Raw genomic sequence first — 17,094 nt, 5'->3', positions numbered from 1 at the left:
ATGCCTTTGTTAAGAGTTGTGATCACTGCGAAAGGACTGGTAATATATCCAGAAGAGATCAAATGCCAATGATTGGAATTCTGGAAGTTGAGTTGTTTGATGTGTGGGGAATAGATTTTGTGGGACCTTTCCCTTTATCTTATAATAATAAGTACATTTTGCTGGGAGTAGATTATGTTTCTAAATAGGTGGAAGCTGCAGCAACTCCTACTTGTGATGGAAATGAGGTACTTAAATTTCTGCATAAGAATATTTTTACTTGGTTTGGTACTCCAATATCCATTATTAGAGACAAAGGCAGTCATTTCTGTAATAAATCATTCACAGCTCTATGTGCTCGTTATGGAGTTCATAATAGACTGGCCTTGTTTTATCATCCACTTGCTAATGGTTAAGCTGATGTCTCAAACCAAGAAATTAAAAGTATTTTAGAGAAAACTGTAAACACATCAAGGAAAGATTGGTCGAAAAAGCCTGACGATTCACTGTGGGCTTATTGCACAACCTTTAATACTTTGATTGATATGCACCATATCGGTTGGTATTCGGGAAGGCATGTCATTTAGCAGTTGAACTTGAGCATCGAGCTTATTGGGCAGTGAAAAAGTTGAATGATGACTTATTTATGGCTGGATAGAATAGGCTTCTAGAGTTGAATGAGCTCGATGAATTTCGAAATGAAGCTTATGAAAATGCAGAGATTTATAAAGAAAAGTCTAAGGCTTTTCAGGATAAAAAGATCATTAGAAAGGATTTCCAACAAGGAGATAAAGTTCTGTTATTTAATTCTAGATTCAAGTTGTTTCTAGGAAAACTAAGGTCTAGATGGTCAGGACCCTTCATAGTTGTGGTCTCATTACCTTATGGAGCGGTTCAGATTCATAGCGAGAAAACAGGACATTTTAAAGTAAATGGTCAGAGGTTAAAGCAATATTGGAAAGGACCAATGGAAAAGTGCAAATCAGTGATGGTTTTGGAACCACTTTAAATGGGGTAGTCAGCGTCCAGTTAAATGACGTTAACGACAGTGCTATGGCATTCCTATATTTAATGTTAGCCTTTGTTTTTATTTTTTATTAGTGCACAATTTTATTTAATTTTATTTTAGATTTATAAAGTTTATTTATTTTCGTTTTATTTACTTTTAGTAAAAAAGTCTGTAAAAAATTCGTGCAAATCGTGAAAAAAATTGTCTGTCAATTAGACTTTGGCCAAATTGCGACTTAAACCAGAAAGTCGTGACATTAAACAAGTCAAAGAGCAATTATAATTTAAAGGAGGGGCAGGTCATGACATGGGCTTCTAAGTCGCGACCCTTGGCTGAAACAGAGAGCTTATAATTTTTAAAAATAGGGACGGGCCGCGACTTGAAAAAGCTGAGTCGTGGCGCCTAACAAAGAGGATTCTATTAATTTTTTATGCGGGTCGCGACATGAAGAAGCTGGGTGGTGGTGCACCTGTGTCAGACAGAGGAAAACTAGATTTAAATCATGTTTTTTTTAGTCATATCCCTCATTTTTCAAATGCTTTCATTCCCAAATCAGTTTTTCTTAAGAAAAAGCTCTCAATTTTTTTTCCTTTATCCTTCTATATCAAATTCCCTTAAGCCATATTCCTAATTTCTAATTACAATTTCTAATCCATATTGAATTCTTTCTTCCTTTCTTTCTCCCTAACCCTAATTTTTTGTTACCATTGGTGGTATTTGAAGATTGAAGGAGAATTCAAGAGTGGGCAGTTCTTCAAATTTCAAGGCTTGTAAGTTTTTTTTTTTTTTTGGATGTTTTCATTGCAATAATTTTTACTAAGGGATTGCATTGGATTTTTAAACTTCTTGTTAGCATATTTGGTGTTTTTGAGTGAAATTTTTGGAACGATTCAGTGAAGAAATTATAGAAATTTTGGGGAAGTGCTGCCAAAAATTTTGTGTGATATTTTTTATCAATTGTGTAAGTATGGGTCCAAGGAAACATCCTACTAGGGCTGCATCTTCTAAAAACACTAATCGACCCTCGACATATCGAACCCTACCACCCCAAACTTATAAAATCCCGCCAACACCTCAACCAATTTTAGAATTTGATCCAATGTGATTTATTAACAAGGATGCCTATGATCACTATCAACGATTATCTCAGCGTCTAATCATTCAAGAGCGCGGAATGGAATATCAAGAAGAGTCGTACCCTCAAATTTATAACATTATTAGGAATGACATTCAACGCCAAGGTTGGGAACTTTTTGTGGATGATAAGATGCCGAAGGCCAATTGTTCACTGGTTTACGAATTTTACGCCAACTTTCTTGGGGTCGTTAATAAAAATGTGTTTGTTAGAGGGGTTTCGGTTGAGTATGCCATTGATAATATTGATGCTCTATACAGATTACCAATGTTGTCTCAAGAAGGAGATGAATATATCAATTGGCGTATCATACTAAAATAAATTGGACTGAGGTGGCAGAGACTTTAGGAATTCCTGGTGCTTTTTTTGTTATGCAGAATGGGGAGCTAAAACATTTACGGAGATATCAAATAAATTGTGTGGCCAAAGCCTAGGCTCTTTTTGTGAGTGCACGACTTATGCCCAACACACACTTGTTTGAGGTGGGGATTGATATATGTCTTCTGGTGTATGCAATTATGAAGGGACTCTCTATTGATATTGGCCTAATTATTCGCCAAAGCATTAGGGATTTATGTAGATTGACTACTACTACTTGGTTGGGACACGATTCCATGATTATTGATTTGTGTGAAGTCTGGGAGGTACCTAAATATCCCAGTGATATTTATATGAAGTTTGTGGGGCCAGTCTCTCGTGCTACAATCAAAAAATTCAATGCCCCATCCTTCGAGCCACCAGTACCGCTGCCCAGGAATGTGATAGTTGAAAGGGAAAGAGAAGAGGCTAAGGAATCCATACCTGTCAATGATCAACAAGATGGAACAAGGGTAGTTGAGGAGGAGAGAAGAGAAGAATATCCTCAATATTTGGTGCTTGAGTCTCCACCAGATCCGCACTTGGCTAGATTATATTATATCATTCGGCAGAACCAACATACTCACAATTATTTGGGAGAGCTTCATGATTTTCATAGAGCTCTGGTTGATAGACAAAATGAGCTGGTTTACCAATGGTCAAACCAAGAGGCAGACTGCCAGTACTTTCCTCATCCATCACCATGGCATCCTTATCCAGATTCACCGCCATTTTAGACGTGATTTGCACCAAGTAATTTTTCTTTCTTTACTTATTTTTAAACATCGGGGACAATGTTAAGTTTAAGTTTGGGGGAGGGAGCATATTATTTTGTTAGTTTTGTTTTGTGTGATTTGTTTAGTTTATGTTAGTGTTTAGAGTTTTGTTTTAGTGTGCTTAGTTCCAACATGAAGATTGATTGACAACAAATGTCGATGAGAATAAAATGAATGTTATGAGTATAATTCAAAGAAAATGAAATCTGAAAAAAAAAATTGTGTGCTTGATTGAACACTCCGTTAGTTCATTTTAGTTTAGATAACATTTGTTGAATATCTTGTCATTGTGTTAAATTTATGTTTTTGGATATTGATTATGCTTGCTAAAATTGGTTAGTGGAATGATGAATGGAAAGTGGAAATTATTTTCTATAATTCTAGAACTTACTTACTTGTTATTTGAGGCGAAATAATATATCATGAATGCTTAGGAATATGATTTAGGCTATCATTTGAATCGTTTGAGCTTTTCTTGCTAACCTTAAACTACATAATCGTTTGTTTACCCCTTTTGAGCCTAATATTGTACCTTTTTGTTCTAAACCATCATTTAAGCCTAATACTTTAAACTTGGTTATATATTTGTCCCTAATATACTATGAGCATATGATTGAGAAAGCAATTATGGGGATTGATGTGTAATGGGGTTTAATTGTGATTTGAGTGGATTTAGAAAATGAAAAGTGAAAAAAAAAAAGAATTAGAGAGAGGATATATATATTGCAAAAAAAAAAAAGAAACAAGAATATATAGAAAAATCAAGTTCGGGGGAGTTATAATTGAAATATATATATCTTAAGAAAAAAAAACAAGAAAGGAGGTTATGGGATTGTATTATTATGGATGTAAAGTTGGTGAGCTTTGGTCATGTGCTTATAGTAAAGTGAGCTTAAAAATTACTTTCTCATCTACCTTTACCTAAGCCATCATTGCAAGCCTATAAAAGTCTTATTGATTCTTATGCATATCATGATTTATATTAGTGGAGAATTGCATGTATGTGAGCTTATGGAATTACTTGGTTTGAATGGATCGATTGGAAAGAAATTTGGTGAGCATAATTGATTTCGAATATGTTTATTTAATAATCATGAGTTGATAATCCAAAATGTTAGTACACTAAGGTGTGTTGATGGAGTGTTTTGATCAAAATTCTAGATTGAATAAATTGTTGAGCAGTTTTCTTAGAATTATATGATTATTATTCACGATTTTGAGGCATAATTGTTGTTGGTGGTATAATTCATGTTGTTAGAGTCTAGGTTTGTTTGAGTCCTTTGTTCGAGGGCGAACAAAGAGTAAGTTTGGGGGAGTTTGATAACTTCATTTTAGTGTCATTTTAGAATGTGTTTTGTGGTAATCTTGAATATTTATGTGTGTTTTGTGCAAGATTACGCTTTTGTTTGCCTTGGTCGTATGTTGGTGTGGTGAATCACGAGAAAAATGTAAAAAGAAGTGAAAATTGTGGAAAAAAATATGCTTTTGGCAATTGTTGGACTCAAAATGATGCTAAGGACGATTAAAAGTAAGTTTTGGATGAAGAGACGGGTTGAAAGAACTAATTTGAGAAAAAAATGGAATTAATGGCGTGACTTGGGCATATAAGTCACAACTCAAGGCGAAGTTAGAGACACATGGTTACTGGAGGCAATTAGTGTCGCGACTTGGACTTGCAAGTCGCGACTCAAGAGGAAATCAAAGGCTCATCAAAGGGGAAAAATGGACATGGGCCACGACTTGGTGATGTTTAAGTCGTAGCGCCTGGACATGTAAAAGGAAGCGAGATGGATCAAAAATAGACACAGGCTGAGACCCAAAGAAGGCCAAGTCGCGACCCGTAAGTGAAAAACACAGTTATTGTAGTTTTTTTTACTATAAATTCATTTTTAGGGTTTAATTAAGTTATTAGGTCAGATTTTAATTACGTTTTTAGAGACTAATTTGATTCTTAGGGCTAGTTATTCTGCATTTTTATATTTTTCTTTCTTCTTTAAATTTGTGAATCTTATGTTTTTGAATTATTATTTTGTTGATTTAGTCATGTCTGATAAGAACTAAACAATTTTATCTAGGGTTTAATGTAGTCACTTGGATTTCTATCTAATTTAATTATTATGTTCTTTTGATTTTTCTTCTATATTCTAATCTATATAATGTGTGTTTATTGCTAGTAAATACTTGCTTAATTTTATGATTTTGATTCAAAATTCGAAAAATAGGAATTGAATATGGTATTATTATATAGACATAGGTTGCATATTTGAAGAAAGTACCTGTATGACTTGTGTAGTAATTAGGTTTCCATGCTTAATGCCTTCTATATGTTTAAGTTTATCACAGAGATGTAGAAAACCTGCATATAGGTTGAGATCTTATATCTTGAAAAAGAATAGGAATGGAATTATGTTAACCTACTAATAGAATAGGAAGAAAGAAATTTAGACTTGATTAATAAAATTGGTAGAATGAAAAGTTGATGAAATTAACACCCTGGGTCTTTTTAATAGTGATTTAAATCTTTTAATTAGTGATTCTTGTTCTTAGTTTTCTTTTATAATTTTAAAATTAAATTCATTCATCTAAAATTTGGTTGCCAAATAGAAATTAAAAGAACAAATAGTGGTACTTGGAAGATAGTCTTCGTGGGAACGATACTCTACTTATCATAAATATTACTTGAGTCGATTGCGTGCACTTACGTATATATATTTTTCCGATCTGCCTGCCTAATACTCGGGGGAAATGCACCTTAACATAGGGAAGGCCACGACAATAGATTTGTACCGTACTCCTCAAAAATAGTGGACCTTAAGTGAAGGGTGTTGTCTACCACTGTGATACACCGGGGATAGCTATGGCCGTAGAGTACGACCAAGTGATCCACACACTAAAGGAGGATCATGTTAAGGTCCCGATCAACTGAAGGTCGAATAACGAGCTGTCCTGGGTTGAATCAAACTAGCCTAAAACTGGCAGCAACTCGATTTAATTCTCTATATGGGTTACCTTGGCTGAAAGTTCCTACTGCTGCCCCCTATTTAGCTCGGTCTAGGTCAGGATGTTGTCCATCCTCAGGGGCCTTTCTTTTGCGCACTAGCTGCATGACCTCTTCTTCCTCTTCAGTGTCTTTAACGATAGGGATGAATTCTTGAGAAGGAGGGAGCTCGGGGGGAGGACATGATGCTCTAATGGCCAGTGTCTAATCTTTCCGAATCAGTTTGCAACCACCATGGTAGCGTCATTAACTACCGTCTGGAACTCCTTCTACTTGGTAGGAATACGGGACAACGTCTCATATTGACCTCCAAGGATCTTTGAATACCCTGTTCTCTTGCATGTAGCTGTAGAAAGTAACAACTCAAATCATTATATATTTAAACTTGATCAAGCAGGAATTCCAGTACAAAATTTGAAGAGCTAAGAAACTATCGGGGACAATTGAAATACCGATGTGTCCAATTCTAGAACTCCTTTGACATGAAGAATTGATCCTTGTAGCCATTCGGGTGGCTGGGTAGAACGATGAAGGAGGCCGTATTTGGGAATCTGGTGAGGTAGTAGAAACCGTCACCTCGCCCCTTTTGTTCGGGGTTGGCTTTGAGGCAGAACAAGTAGATGATGTCGGCAAGAGTGGGGTCCTCCCACTCATTTCAAAAATATATATTTTAGCCCTGCCAAAATTTGATACGATTTGGGGGGAATCTTGAATGGCACCAATTCGATGTAGTTCAAAAAATCCACGAAGTATTGGTTCAAAGGGAGAAAGGCACCTGCCTTCAGATGCTCATCACTCCAAGCTCCGAAGTCATCCTGAGGTGGAGTACAACTCTGTTCTCCTTCCAATGGAGTTTAGGTAACAAGGCGCTCGGATCCCAATTCGATCTTGTGGCTAAAAAAAATTTTATTCACCTAGCCCCGAGTCTTTATTCGAGATTCGATGCACTCAGCCTCAAAAAAGGTGTTGGGTTCGACTGCGAGCTCCCTATTTACTACCGAGTCGAAGTGGGGAACAGGGGTCTCAGCTGTAAATTTCTTGGCCTTACTTTTGCTTTGGGAAGAGAAGCTCGCGACTGACTTCTTTCGATGGGCCATGATCTAGCTCGCCTGTTGACAAACCGGCCTATTAGAGGCGACCTAAGACAAAACCTTGCTACGACGATAAAGGTAAGGCTACCTGAGGGTTTAAATTTGATTTATTCAACCTAAAAAAATACACGAGCTAAGGTATCTCCTAGCAACAACGGGTGTGTCCATGAGCATTCAATAACCACAAGTTATAAACTTGGGAAATCCCCTTATACTTTGGGGTTCGCGTGTCAGATCCAATACCTTTTTAAAGGCAGTTTAATGCAAAACCGCTCGGGGAATCGTAACCCTTAAGCTACCCAGAACTGAACCTAAAACCCTCAAATTTCTATGGATACACAGGCATTGCTCTTTCAAAACTAAGAAGATTATCCACTTTTTAACATTATTTCTAATCAAACCTAGTCCTATTGTTTTGGCCTATCAAAAACCCCTATTAAACTCGAACATGACCGAAGCAAGAAACTATACTAGAAAATTTCGTAAAACTTATTGAAAAATAAGAGGGTGAAGTTTAATTTGCTTATAGAAATGCTTACAAATTAGATGTTCGATTGAGGGAAGTGATGAAAACATCAAAGATAGTAGCCTGAAAGCTTTTGGAGAATGAGGAAATGCAGAAGGTTTCTGAAAGTGCCCTTAGGAGGAAAGGGAGTTTTTTTGAATGCAAAGGTGGTGAGGTTCAGGTCTATTTCTCCTATCTAAACATAAGCTTTGAGAACTAATTTGGGCCAATTGATTGGGTCAGTTCGGGATCCAAAGGGATATATTAAATAACCCTTGCAGTGAGAAAAGTTTGATAGGACAGTTGTCATAGTACTCGAAACCCAAACATGCACCTATTACAGATTGACATGTGTTTAGCACTCAAGTAGTGAGTGGGCACAATTTCACACAACAGAAGCTTAAACGCGCCTACTGTGCATGCCAGAGGTGATGTCATGCACGACCATGAGCTCGGGGGAAAATGTTTTAACCCAAAATAAATACGATCTGAATCACTCAGCCTGTGGAACAACTGGCATATAAGCGTATGGAGAAAGTGTACAGGTATAACATTTAGCTAACTCTGATGTGACCAGCTCAAGTGAAACTTGATAGTACGACAACCAGATAATCTCTAGATCGCCTCTTGCTCCATCAACCTAGTGCAAAATATGTGATGGTTAGATCTCCTTCTAGACAGATCTTGGCCCATGTCGGGTTAGGTTATCTCAGTGACATCCAGCTCGAAGGAAGTGTTTAGCTTGTGGAAACTCAGTCATGAAGCATAGTGAAGGATCCCAAAAGACACGGAGATTCCTTATACACTCATTAATACCTAGATTTTGTTACACATTTAATATCCGAGATAACAAATGTAAATTCTGTTGTACCCTAAAAATTAGTACAAGTTTAATCACTCAGCTAGGACTACAATTCGAAGATGAATATATGGAAAAAGCAGATGAGTAGAACATTTGGCTAATGATGATGTGAGCAGCTCAAGTTAGGACATAGCAGCACGACATTTAGGTGATTGGCAGGTCCCCTCTTAGGATGACGGTCCAGTTTGAAACCTGGTCATGACACATACTGAAGGATCTTGAGAGATTCATATGTACTGTATACGCTCATTAATGTCCAGGTTGCATGGCACATTTATTGTCCGAGATAACAGGAGTATAATCTATTAGGAAATTGTATCCTTATGTAAATGGGAATAATCTTTATTAATGGTTACCATATTTATGCACACGGTTACCCAAACCTATTCAGGAAATTCTACTATAATATATCAGGAATAATGGACAGGGAAGGGTACAGCCTTTTTTGAAATACTGAAACTCTGCAGAAATTGTGAGAGAGAAATAACATTGTCTCATGGACTAGGTGGATTTTAACCACTGAACCACATAAAATTATGTGTGTTCATATAAGTTCATTACGGTTTGCAAATAAGCACTAATACTCTTCTTAGATTTCTAAATCTACTGTTGGAGAATTGATCAGTTGGTAGACGCTACTGCCAGTCATAATCAATTGTCTTTCATGGATGTGTATTCTGGATATAACCAGATTGCAATGAACCCTGCAGACCAGGAGCATACCAGCTTCATGACTAAGCATAATGTATACTACTACAATGTTATGCCATTCGGGATGAAGAATGTCGGTGTTACGTACCAATGATTAGTCAACACAATGTGTGCTAACCAGGTCGGGAAACATGGATGTATTTTGGGCTAGTATAGATCCCAAGGACGGTGTGTTAGGGCCGAAATGGAAAGGACCACACTAGATCGTGGAGATCTTGCACGAAAGGGCCTTAAAGCTAGCCCGATTAATTGGAGAAATGGTTCCACGGACATGGGATGCCCTACACCTCAAAAAGTACTATCAATAATTTTGTTATCTTTAATGTTGGAATTGTTGTTTATGGAAGGCTTGTCTATAAAAACAATTTCATTTGAATAACAATCGGATTATTACGTAATCAAATTTGTCATTTTATTAAAACGAGCCACTCTGTAAAAGTAACCTAGAACATTTATAAGTTCTAGTTTCTTGGGGGGCACATAACCGAAGAGAGATTTTAAAAGAGTTTAGCGTATTTAGATGAAATCTAAAATTTAGAGTTTGGAAAAATTTATTATTCAACGGCTTACTAAAGCTCGGATTTTCAAATTCTGAATACGAACTAAGTTTGAGAAATTTCTAAAACAAAACCCCTGGAAATAACCAGGCCTGAGGCCTGATTCCTAACAGTTACAATGCAATTAAGCAGACTAAAATCCCTAGATACGACCAGGTCTGAGGCCTAATTCCTAACAGGTACAATGCTGTTAAGCAAACAAAACTCATGAATACAATCGTAACATGTATAACACAAATAGGTGGGCAAAATCTTGGATACAACTATGATATCGACAAAAATTAGTTAGTCAAGCCATCAAAAATCTATCCTGATCTAAAGACAACCCCTAAGATTTTGAGTGTACAAGAATCCAAGAATTCACAAACATGAGAAAACAATAGACTAAGGGAAACACAAATAGATCACAAATTAACTCTTGAGGAGGGAAAAAACCTCGATCTGAGCCCAAAAGTGATTGTTTTAGTCCCTTGGAACATAGTTACGAAATAAAAAATAAAGAAATGAAATCATTGATCTTCGTCGACTCGCTTGGAGGATGTCACTTCCTCGCCATCCATGTCAGTTGTATCAAAAGCCTCGACGATCTCAGAGGATTCCTGTGAGAATCAAATCTTGAATTTGGCAAGAAAAAGTTCCCAAAACCCTGGTTGCATGAAAGTGAAGTTCACGTTTTGGTTGAAAGCCCAGCACTGGTAAGGCATCTCTTCCATTGAGTTCGACAACTCCGCAAGCTCCAACCTTGCCTTTTTGGCCTCCTCCTTGGCATTGGCCTCGACCTCACCAAACTTCTTTTGAGGCCATCATTCTCAGCCTGCAACTGTTCCAGACGATGGCTCACTTCCACGACCTAATTCTTAGCAATCTGCTCGCCTTCCTGGGAAGCAGTCAAGGCAGCCTTTGCAGATTGCTTGCTCTCTTGGGAGGTGATAAGGGTGGCTTGGAGCTCATCATTCCTAGGTCAAACCCGAGCTATTCCATGGAGTTAATCCAAGATAGACTGCAAAAGGAAAAGGCAAGTCCTTGACATTGGCTCATAGTGAGGTTCATTACAATCGCAGACTTGAGAACATCTTCTGGAGTACGCTCCTCCATGGCCCTCAGGTCCTTGACATTGGCTCTATACACATGGCCAACCATATGGCTCGCCATCTCGTATACAATCCCCCAAAATGCTTTAGAGATCCTCGCCAGCTCGAGTGGCTTTACAAGGGTCTGAACAGAGGGAGCTTCACCTTGGATCACATGAGGAACCGAAGGACATTCAGGTCGAGGGAGAGGAGGAGGAGCCTCGAGAACAGTGACTATTGTCACCAGGACTAAGGGATGAGTCTGATGTTGCTTCTCCTGGGCGAAGATGGCACCTTTGTCTTTGACCGGAGACTCGATGGAAGTCCTAGTCTTCGAGGCATGTTTCTTTGGCAATCTAGGCCTTTTTACCACGAGCCCAGCTCCGACCCCACTAGGTTTGAAGGCACTCCGTAGACCTAAGGAGTCTGGCAAGTCCATCTCTTCACCTGAAAAATGACAAATAGAAGATTCAGGTGTAAGGGATAAGTAGTCAAAGTAATGCAAAGACAAGAACAAGAGCAAGAACCCTACCCTCCGAGCTAGGGGAGGAATCTAATACGATCAACTTGGGGCTTTGAACCGGATTAAGTATAACCTATATCTCTTGGACTAGCTGAGGTGGGGGAGAGTCTAGAGTTATTACATCCTGGTTACAAAGGAGTTCAGGCACTTCTTTTGAGCTAGACTCATCTACAGGCTGCCTAAAGCTGGGGGCGAATACATCCTGACGTAAGGAAGGCCATGTCCTGTGATTTTGCCCATATTCTTCAAAAATGGAGGACCTAAAGTGGAGGGTGTTGTCAACCACAATGGTGCATCTGGGGTAGCTATGGTCATAGCATATCACCAGATGATCCACATACTGAAGGAGTGTTGTGTTCAAGTCTGGGTTAGTAGGATGTCGACTAACAAGCTAATGGGGGTTGAAGGGAATTAGCCTAAAACTAACAGCTGCCCGATCAAGTTCTCTATATGGGTTACCTTGGCCGAAAGTACCGGCTGCTTCCCTGGACGTAGCTCACTCTGGATCAGGACCCTGATCATCTTCAACAGCTCTCCTTTTGCACACCAGCAGTGCCAAATCCTCTTCTTCCTCGGTGTCTTCAATGGCAAGCAAGAATTTTTGAGGATAAGGAATCTTGGGGAAATATGGAAGGTGGACCTCGGGTCCTGATATCCAGTGTCTAGCCTTTGCGAATCAGATTGCAGGCATCCATTGTAGCATCATTCACTACCTGTAGAAAGTCCTCATTCGAATGGAGATGGGACAACATCTCGTATTGACCCCTAAGGGTATTAGAACGATCTGTCCTCTTGAATATAGCTACACAAGGAGCAAACTCAGTGAGAGGGATTAAACTAAAAAAACTGAATATGATAAGAGAGTTAGTGTAAAGATTTCAGGAAGTTAGGAGACTTACGAGGGCGGTTGAAGTGTCGGTGATCGCAATTCTTGAACCCATTGGACATAAAGAACAGATCTTTGTAGTCATTTGGGTGGCAGGGGAGGTCAATAACGGATGCCGAGTTGGGGAAGTGAGTGAGGTAGTAAAATTCGACACCTCGACCCTTTTGATCAAGACTGGCCTTGAGGCAGAAGAAGTACATAATATCTGCCAGGTTGGGGACTTGCCACTCGTGCCTCAGAAATAGATATTTCAACCCTGCCAAAATTTGATACGAGCTTGGGGGGAAGCTGGAACAAAGCCAGTTCGACGTTGTTGTCAAAATCCATGAAGTACTTGTCTAATGTGAGGAAGGCACCTACCTTTTAGATGCTCATCACTCCAAGCCCCAAAGCCATCCTGAAGAGGGGCGCAACTCTGCTCTCCTTCCAACAGAGGTCGGGCGAGGAGGCCATCAATTCCCATCTCGATTCCATGGCTCAGCAGTATTTTGTTCACTTTTCCCAGCGATGTTATTCGGGAAACGATGTGCTCGGCCTCGAAAAAAGCATTAGGATCAACAACAAGTTCCATCTCCACCACTGGGCCAAAGTGAGGAATTAGAGATTCAAACTTGATCTGCTTGCCCTTATTCTTGTTCTGGGTAAAGGAGCTCGCGATGTTTTTCTTTGGTGGGGCCATGATCTAGCTCGCCTAACGACAAAGCGTCCTTTTGGTGGCAACCTAAGACAATTACTAGCTACGGTGATAATGGTACGATGACCCGAGGATTGGAGTGGTTTACTTTTGGCAATTCAAAATTTACACGATCTAAGATATGTCCTAGCATCAACGCATGGTTCCACGCATAGTCCTAGGCCACACGCTATGTATTTAGGAAATTCCCTGATACTTCGGGATTCGTGTGTTAGGTTCGTCAGACCCACTACTTTTCTTTTGAAAGTTCTTAATGCAAAACCGCTTAAGGACTTGTGACCCTTAAGCTACCCAGGGCCAAACCTAAAATCCTCTCAACTTCTACATCCAAAAAGCTATCCTAATCGATTCATTAGTGACATTTTCCTTGCAAAACCCAGAAAATATGTCCAGTTTTAGAATACCTTATTTCTAATCAAAATGTGCCCATTTTTTGAATACCTTCTTTCTAAACAAATCTAGTATCGAGATTTTAGCAAAAATCGTACCCTATTTAAACTCAAACATGGGCATAACATGAAACGGTACTGAACAAAAACTATTTTTCGAAGTAAAAAACTCATGGGAAAATAAGGAAGTGTAAGATTCAAGCCAAATGAGGAAATACTTATAGTTTATACGTTTGTTGAGAATGTTGATGTGTCCACAGGCAGAGCTTGAGAGCTTCTGAGAAACTAAAAGGCGATGAAGTTTTTTGGGAAAAATTTGAGAGAAAAAAGAGATTTCTGTTTCTGAACGAAAAGTTTTTGAATGTGAAGGTGGTAAGGTTCAGGTCTGATCTCCTTATTTATGTGTAAGCTTTGGGAATTAATTTGGGCCATCAGATTTGGTCAGATCAAGATCCAAAGGGCAAGATTAAATGACCCACGCAGCAGAAAAAAGTTGATAGGACAGTTGTCAAAGTCCTCGAAACCCAAATAGACTCCAATTATAGACGGCCATGTGGTCAATACTCGAGTAGTAGGCAGTCACAATTTTACATGGAAGAAACCTAAAAGCCCTTACTGTGCGAGTCAAAAAGTGGAAAATGTTGTACTCTAAAAATTAGCACGAGTTTAATCACTTAGGTATTGGTACAATTTGTAGATGAAATATGGAAAAAGCATACGAGTAGAACATCTCGCTAATGATGATGCGAGCAGCCCGAGTTAGGACTTGGTAGCATGACATTAAAGCGATAGGCAGGTCCCCTCTTAGGATGACGGTCTAGTTCGAGACATGTAGTGGTTGGATCTCCTCTAGGGCGCTCTAAATATGTTCAGCTCATGGAAACTGTAATGCCCCGAATTTCCTAATAAGGGTTAGGACCTTGATTAGGAGGCCGAGAGGGTCATAATTGAGTTATGATGCTATTTAATGATCATATGCATGTTTATGTGAATTATATTATCATATGATGGTAAATGCATGCATATGGGTGTATTTATGATTATAAGGGTATTTTGGTAATTTGGCCGTTGTGAGCGTAATTGTGTATTTTGGGTGCATGGTAGTGATTAATTAATATAGCCACATTATAAGGTGGATTGGTTCGAGCTATTCGGCATGAGACGATCATGAATGTAAGTGTTCGGTCTAGTCATAACGGGCTTAAGTTCGGGGCTCGGGGTGAGTCTCGGGGTCATTTCGATGATTAGAACATTACCGAGAATTAAAGGGTAATGGGATATGATTTATTGGCATTTGAGAATATTGAGAATAGCGGGAATTTGAGGGTGTTAATTATAATTAACGAGATAGGCGGGAAAGGACGGTTTTACCCTTGGCAAGGCTTTAGAAACTTTTAATGACCTAGGGGCATTTAGGTCATTTGGGTTGGATTTATATTGACTTTCAAGGCTGTAGGAATACAGAACAAAAACAGAGCATCATCCTCATCTCCTTCTTTCTCTCCCGTACATCATTTTTTTCCCTCTTTTTCCCTTTAGAGTTTTTGAGCTCAAATTGAGGAATTAAGGTTGGAGATCAAAGGTGGGAGCTTAGGAACTTGATTCAGCCATTGAAGGGGATTCAAAATCAAGTTTGAGGTAAGTTTCAGCCATGGAATCTCTGGTTTTACTCTGTTTTGGGCTTTACTTTTCAGCTTGTGAATTCTTTGTGGAAAGTTGGAATTAATGGAAGTTTGGTTGATGTTTAACTTGAGTTTTGATGAGGGTGCGTTGTAGGTGAAGTTTAGTGGTTGAATTCAGTATTAGGTTGATGTTTGGGACTGGTTTGAAGGATTGGTTTCAAAGAAAAACTCAAGGGAAGCAAGCTAGTGGCTTGCTGGTTTGCGTAAAGGGTCGCGGCCTGGCTATGGTGAGTCGCAGCCTATGTGGCTTTCTGGAGGGATTTTGCCCTTGTCTGAGTGTGAGCCGCGGCATGGCTAGGGAGGGCCGCGGCCCATAAGGGCATTTTTGTCCAGAAATTGGTTTTTGACTTAGGGATGCTAGCTTTCGGCCTCGGGATCGATCCTACTACCCGGTTAAGTGTGGATTGATGTCCCGGAGGCTAGATATTGGTTTGGGAACCTATGCTGATCATTTTTATTGATGGTATCCTATATTTGGTTATGACTAGGTGACCGTTAAAGGACTAAAAGTTGATTGTTCTCAAGGTTCGTTCTCTTATTCGTTCTAGCTCGAATCTGAGGTAAGAAAACTGCACCCTGTGTGTATGTGACATGCATGGCTATTATTGCTGCATGTTGGATTGTTGAATATAATGAATATGATGCATGAGAGACATGTGATTAGGACATGCTTTACATATTGAGTATGATATTGTTCAGAACTTGAGCCTCTGTGTTCTTGCATAGACCTAATTGTACTAGTACATGTTAAGTAAGCATGTTGAATACCTTGTTTATGGATATTGGACATGTGATATATGTTTGGTGGCATGACTTACTTGTGTGTGGCACTGACTTATTAGCCAGAATCGGCAATGGTGTTAGATCCATCTGTGAAGCTGTGATTTATTAGTCAAGTTCAAAATGGGTTGAACATTGATCGTGTTTTACTAACCTAAGAGTTTGAAATGGCATAGCGTCGTGAACGCCGAGCCAAATGAAGATTAGATCTAATCGATATCAGCAAGAATGACTCATATCGGGTATTAACGCTGGACCGACCCTAAGGTCGATGAACTTATAAGCGCTTGTCTTGTCTAAGACCAGTTATTCAGAGCCAGGGCATATGGCCCTGGTGACTGTTTGTCACATGGCTAGGGAACGCTATTCCAGGGTTATGACTCTATGGTCATTAGGAAGGTTATGTTGGTGACTATTCACCATACACCTATCCTGATCAAACTTATGAAGGTTCTCTTATCAGTTAAGCCCGAGTGACCCTAACGTCACATGGCTAGAGGGGGGTTGTACCCATTTTCGTGACTGTTGCGACTGTCATCTATTTATATTGGGACTGAGAGTCTTGGATGATTATTATGATCATTGCTGATATTATACTTTGCTTTATTGTGTTTTCTTGCTGGGCTTCGGCTCATGGGTGCTATGTGGTGCAGGTAAAAGCAAAAGAAAGCTGGACCATCCTTGAGTTGGAGAGCTTAGGTGATGACGTGTACATATGCAGCTGCTAGGTTTAAACCCTGTTTTGCCACATAGAACGACTTGTTGTAAATATTTTCTTGTAGTAGACTCTGAAATTATAATTTTGGGATCCCAGCAGATATGTTAAACGTTCTAATGAAACGTTACATCTTAACCAAAATTTTTAATCCCTAAACTGCTAATCATACTTAGCTACACGATTTTGGCCAAATGACTCGATTAACGAGTTTAGCACTATTTATAAGGCACACCGTAACGGTCCCTGGAGTTGGGGCATTACAGAAACCTGGTGATGAAGCATACTGAAGGAACCCGAGAGATTCGGAGGCACTCTATACACTCATTAATTTCAAGGCTGCATTGCACATTTATTGTCTGAGATAACAGGAGT

General features: G+C 39.1%; 1 protein-coding gene across 1 annotated transcript; it reads left to right on the top strand.

Moving 5' to 3' along the window:
- Window positions 1-988, top strand: LOC133832337 (uncharacterized). The gene is made up of 2 exons (XM_062262696.1): window positions 1-39; window positions 638-988. The coding sequence occupies exons 1-2, from the start codon at window positions 1-3 to the stop codon at window positions 986-988; spliced, it is 390 nt and encodes a 129-aa protein (XP_062118680.1).
- The last annotated feature ends 16,106 nt before the right edge of the window (window positions 989-17,094 follow it).

This window comes from Humulus lupulus, chromosome 4, assembly GCF_963169125.1.
Source record: "Humulus lupulus chromosome 4, drHumLupu1.1, whole genome shotgun sequence".
In the NCBI taxonomy this organism is placed as follows: domain Eukaryota; kingdom Viridiplantae; phylum Streptophyta; class Magnoliopsida; order Rosales; family Cannabaceae; genus Humulus; species Humulus lupulus.
The sequence above is the reverse complement of the archived record's forward strand: the minus strand, read 5'-3'. Positions and strand labels throughout refer to the sequence as shown.

Coding starts and splice junctions, on each gene's coding strand:
- LOC133832337 (XM_062262696.1), top strand. CDS start 1: ATGCCTTTGTTAAGAGTTGTGATCACTGCGAAAGGACTG. Junction 40..637: donor TGATCACTGCGAAAGGACTG/GTAATATATCCA, acceptor ATGGCTGGATAG/AATAGGCTTCTAGAGTTGAA.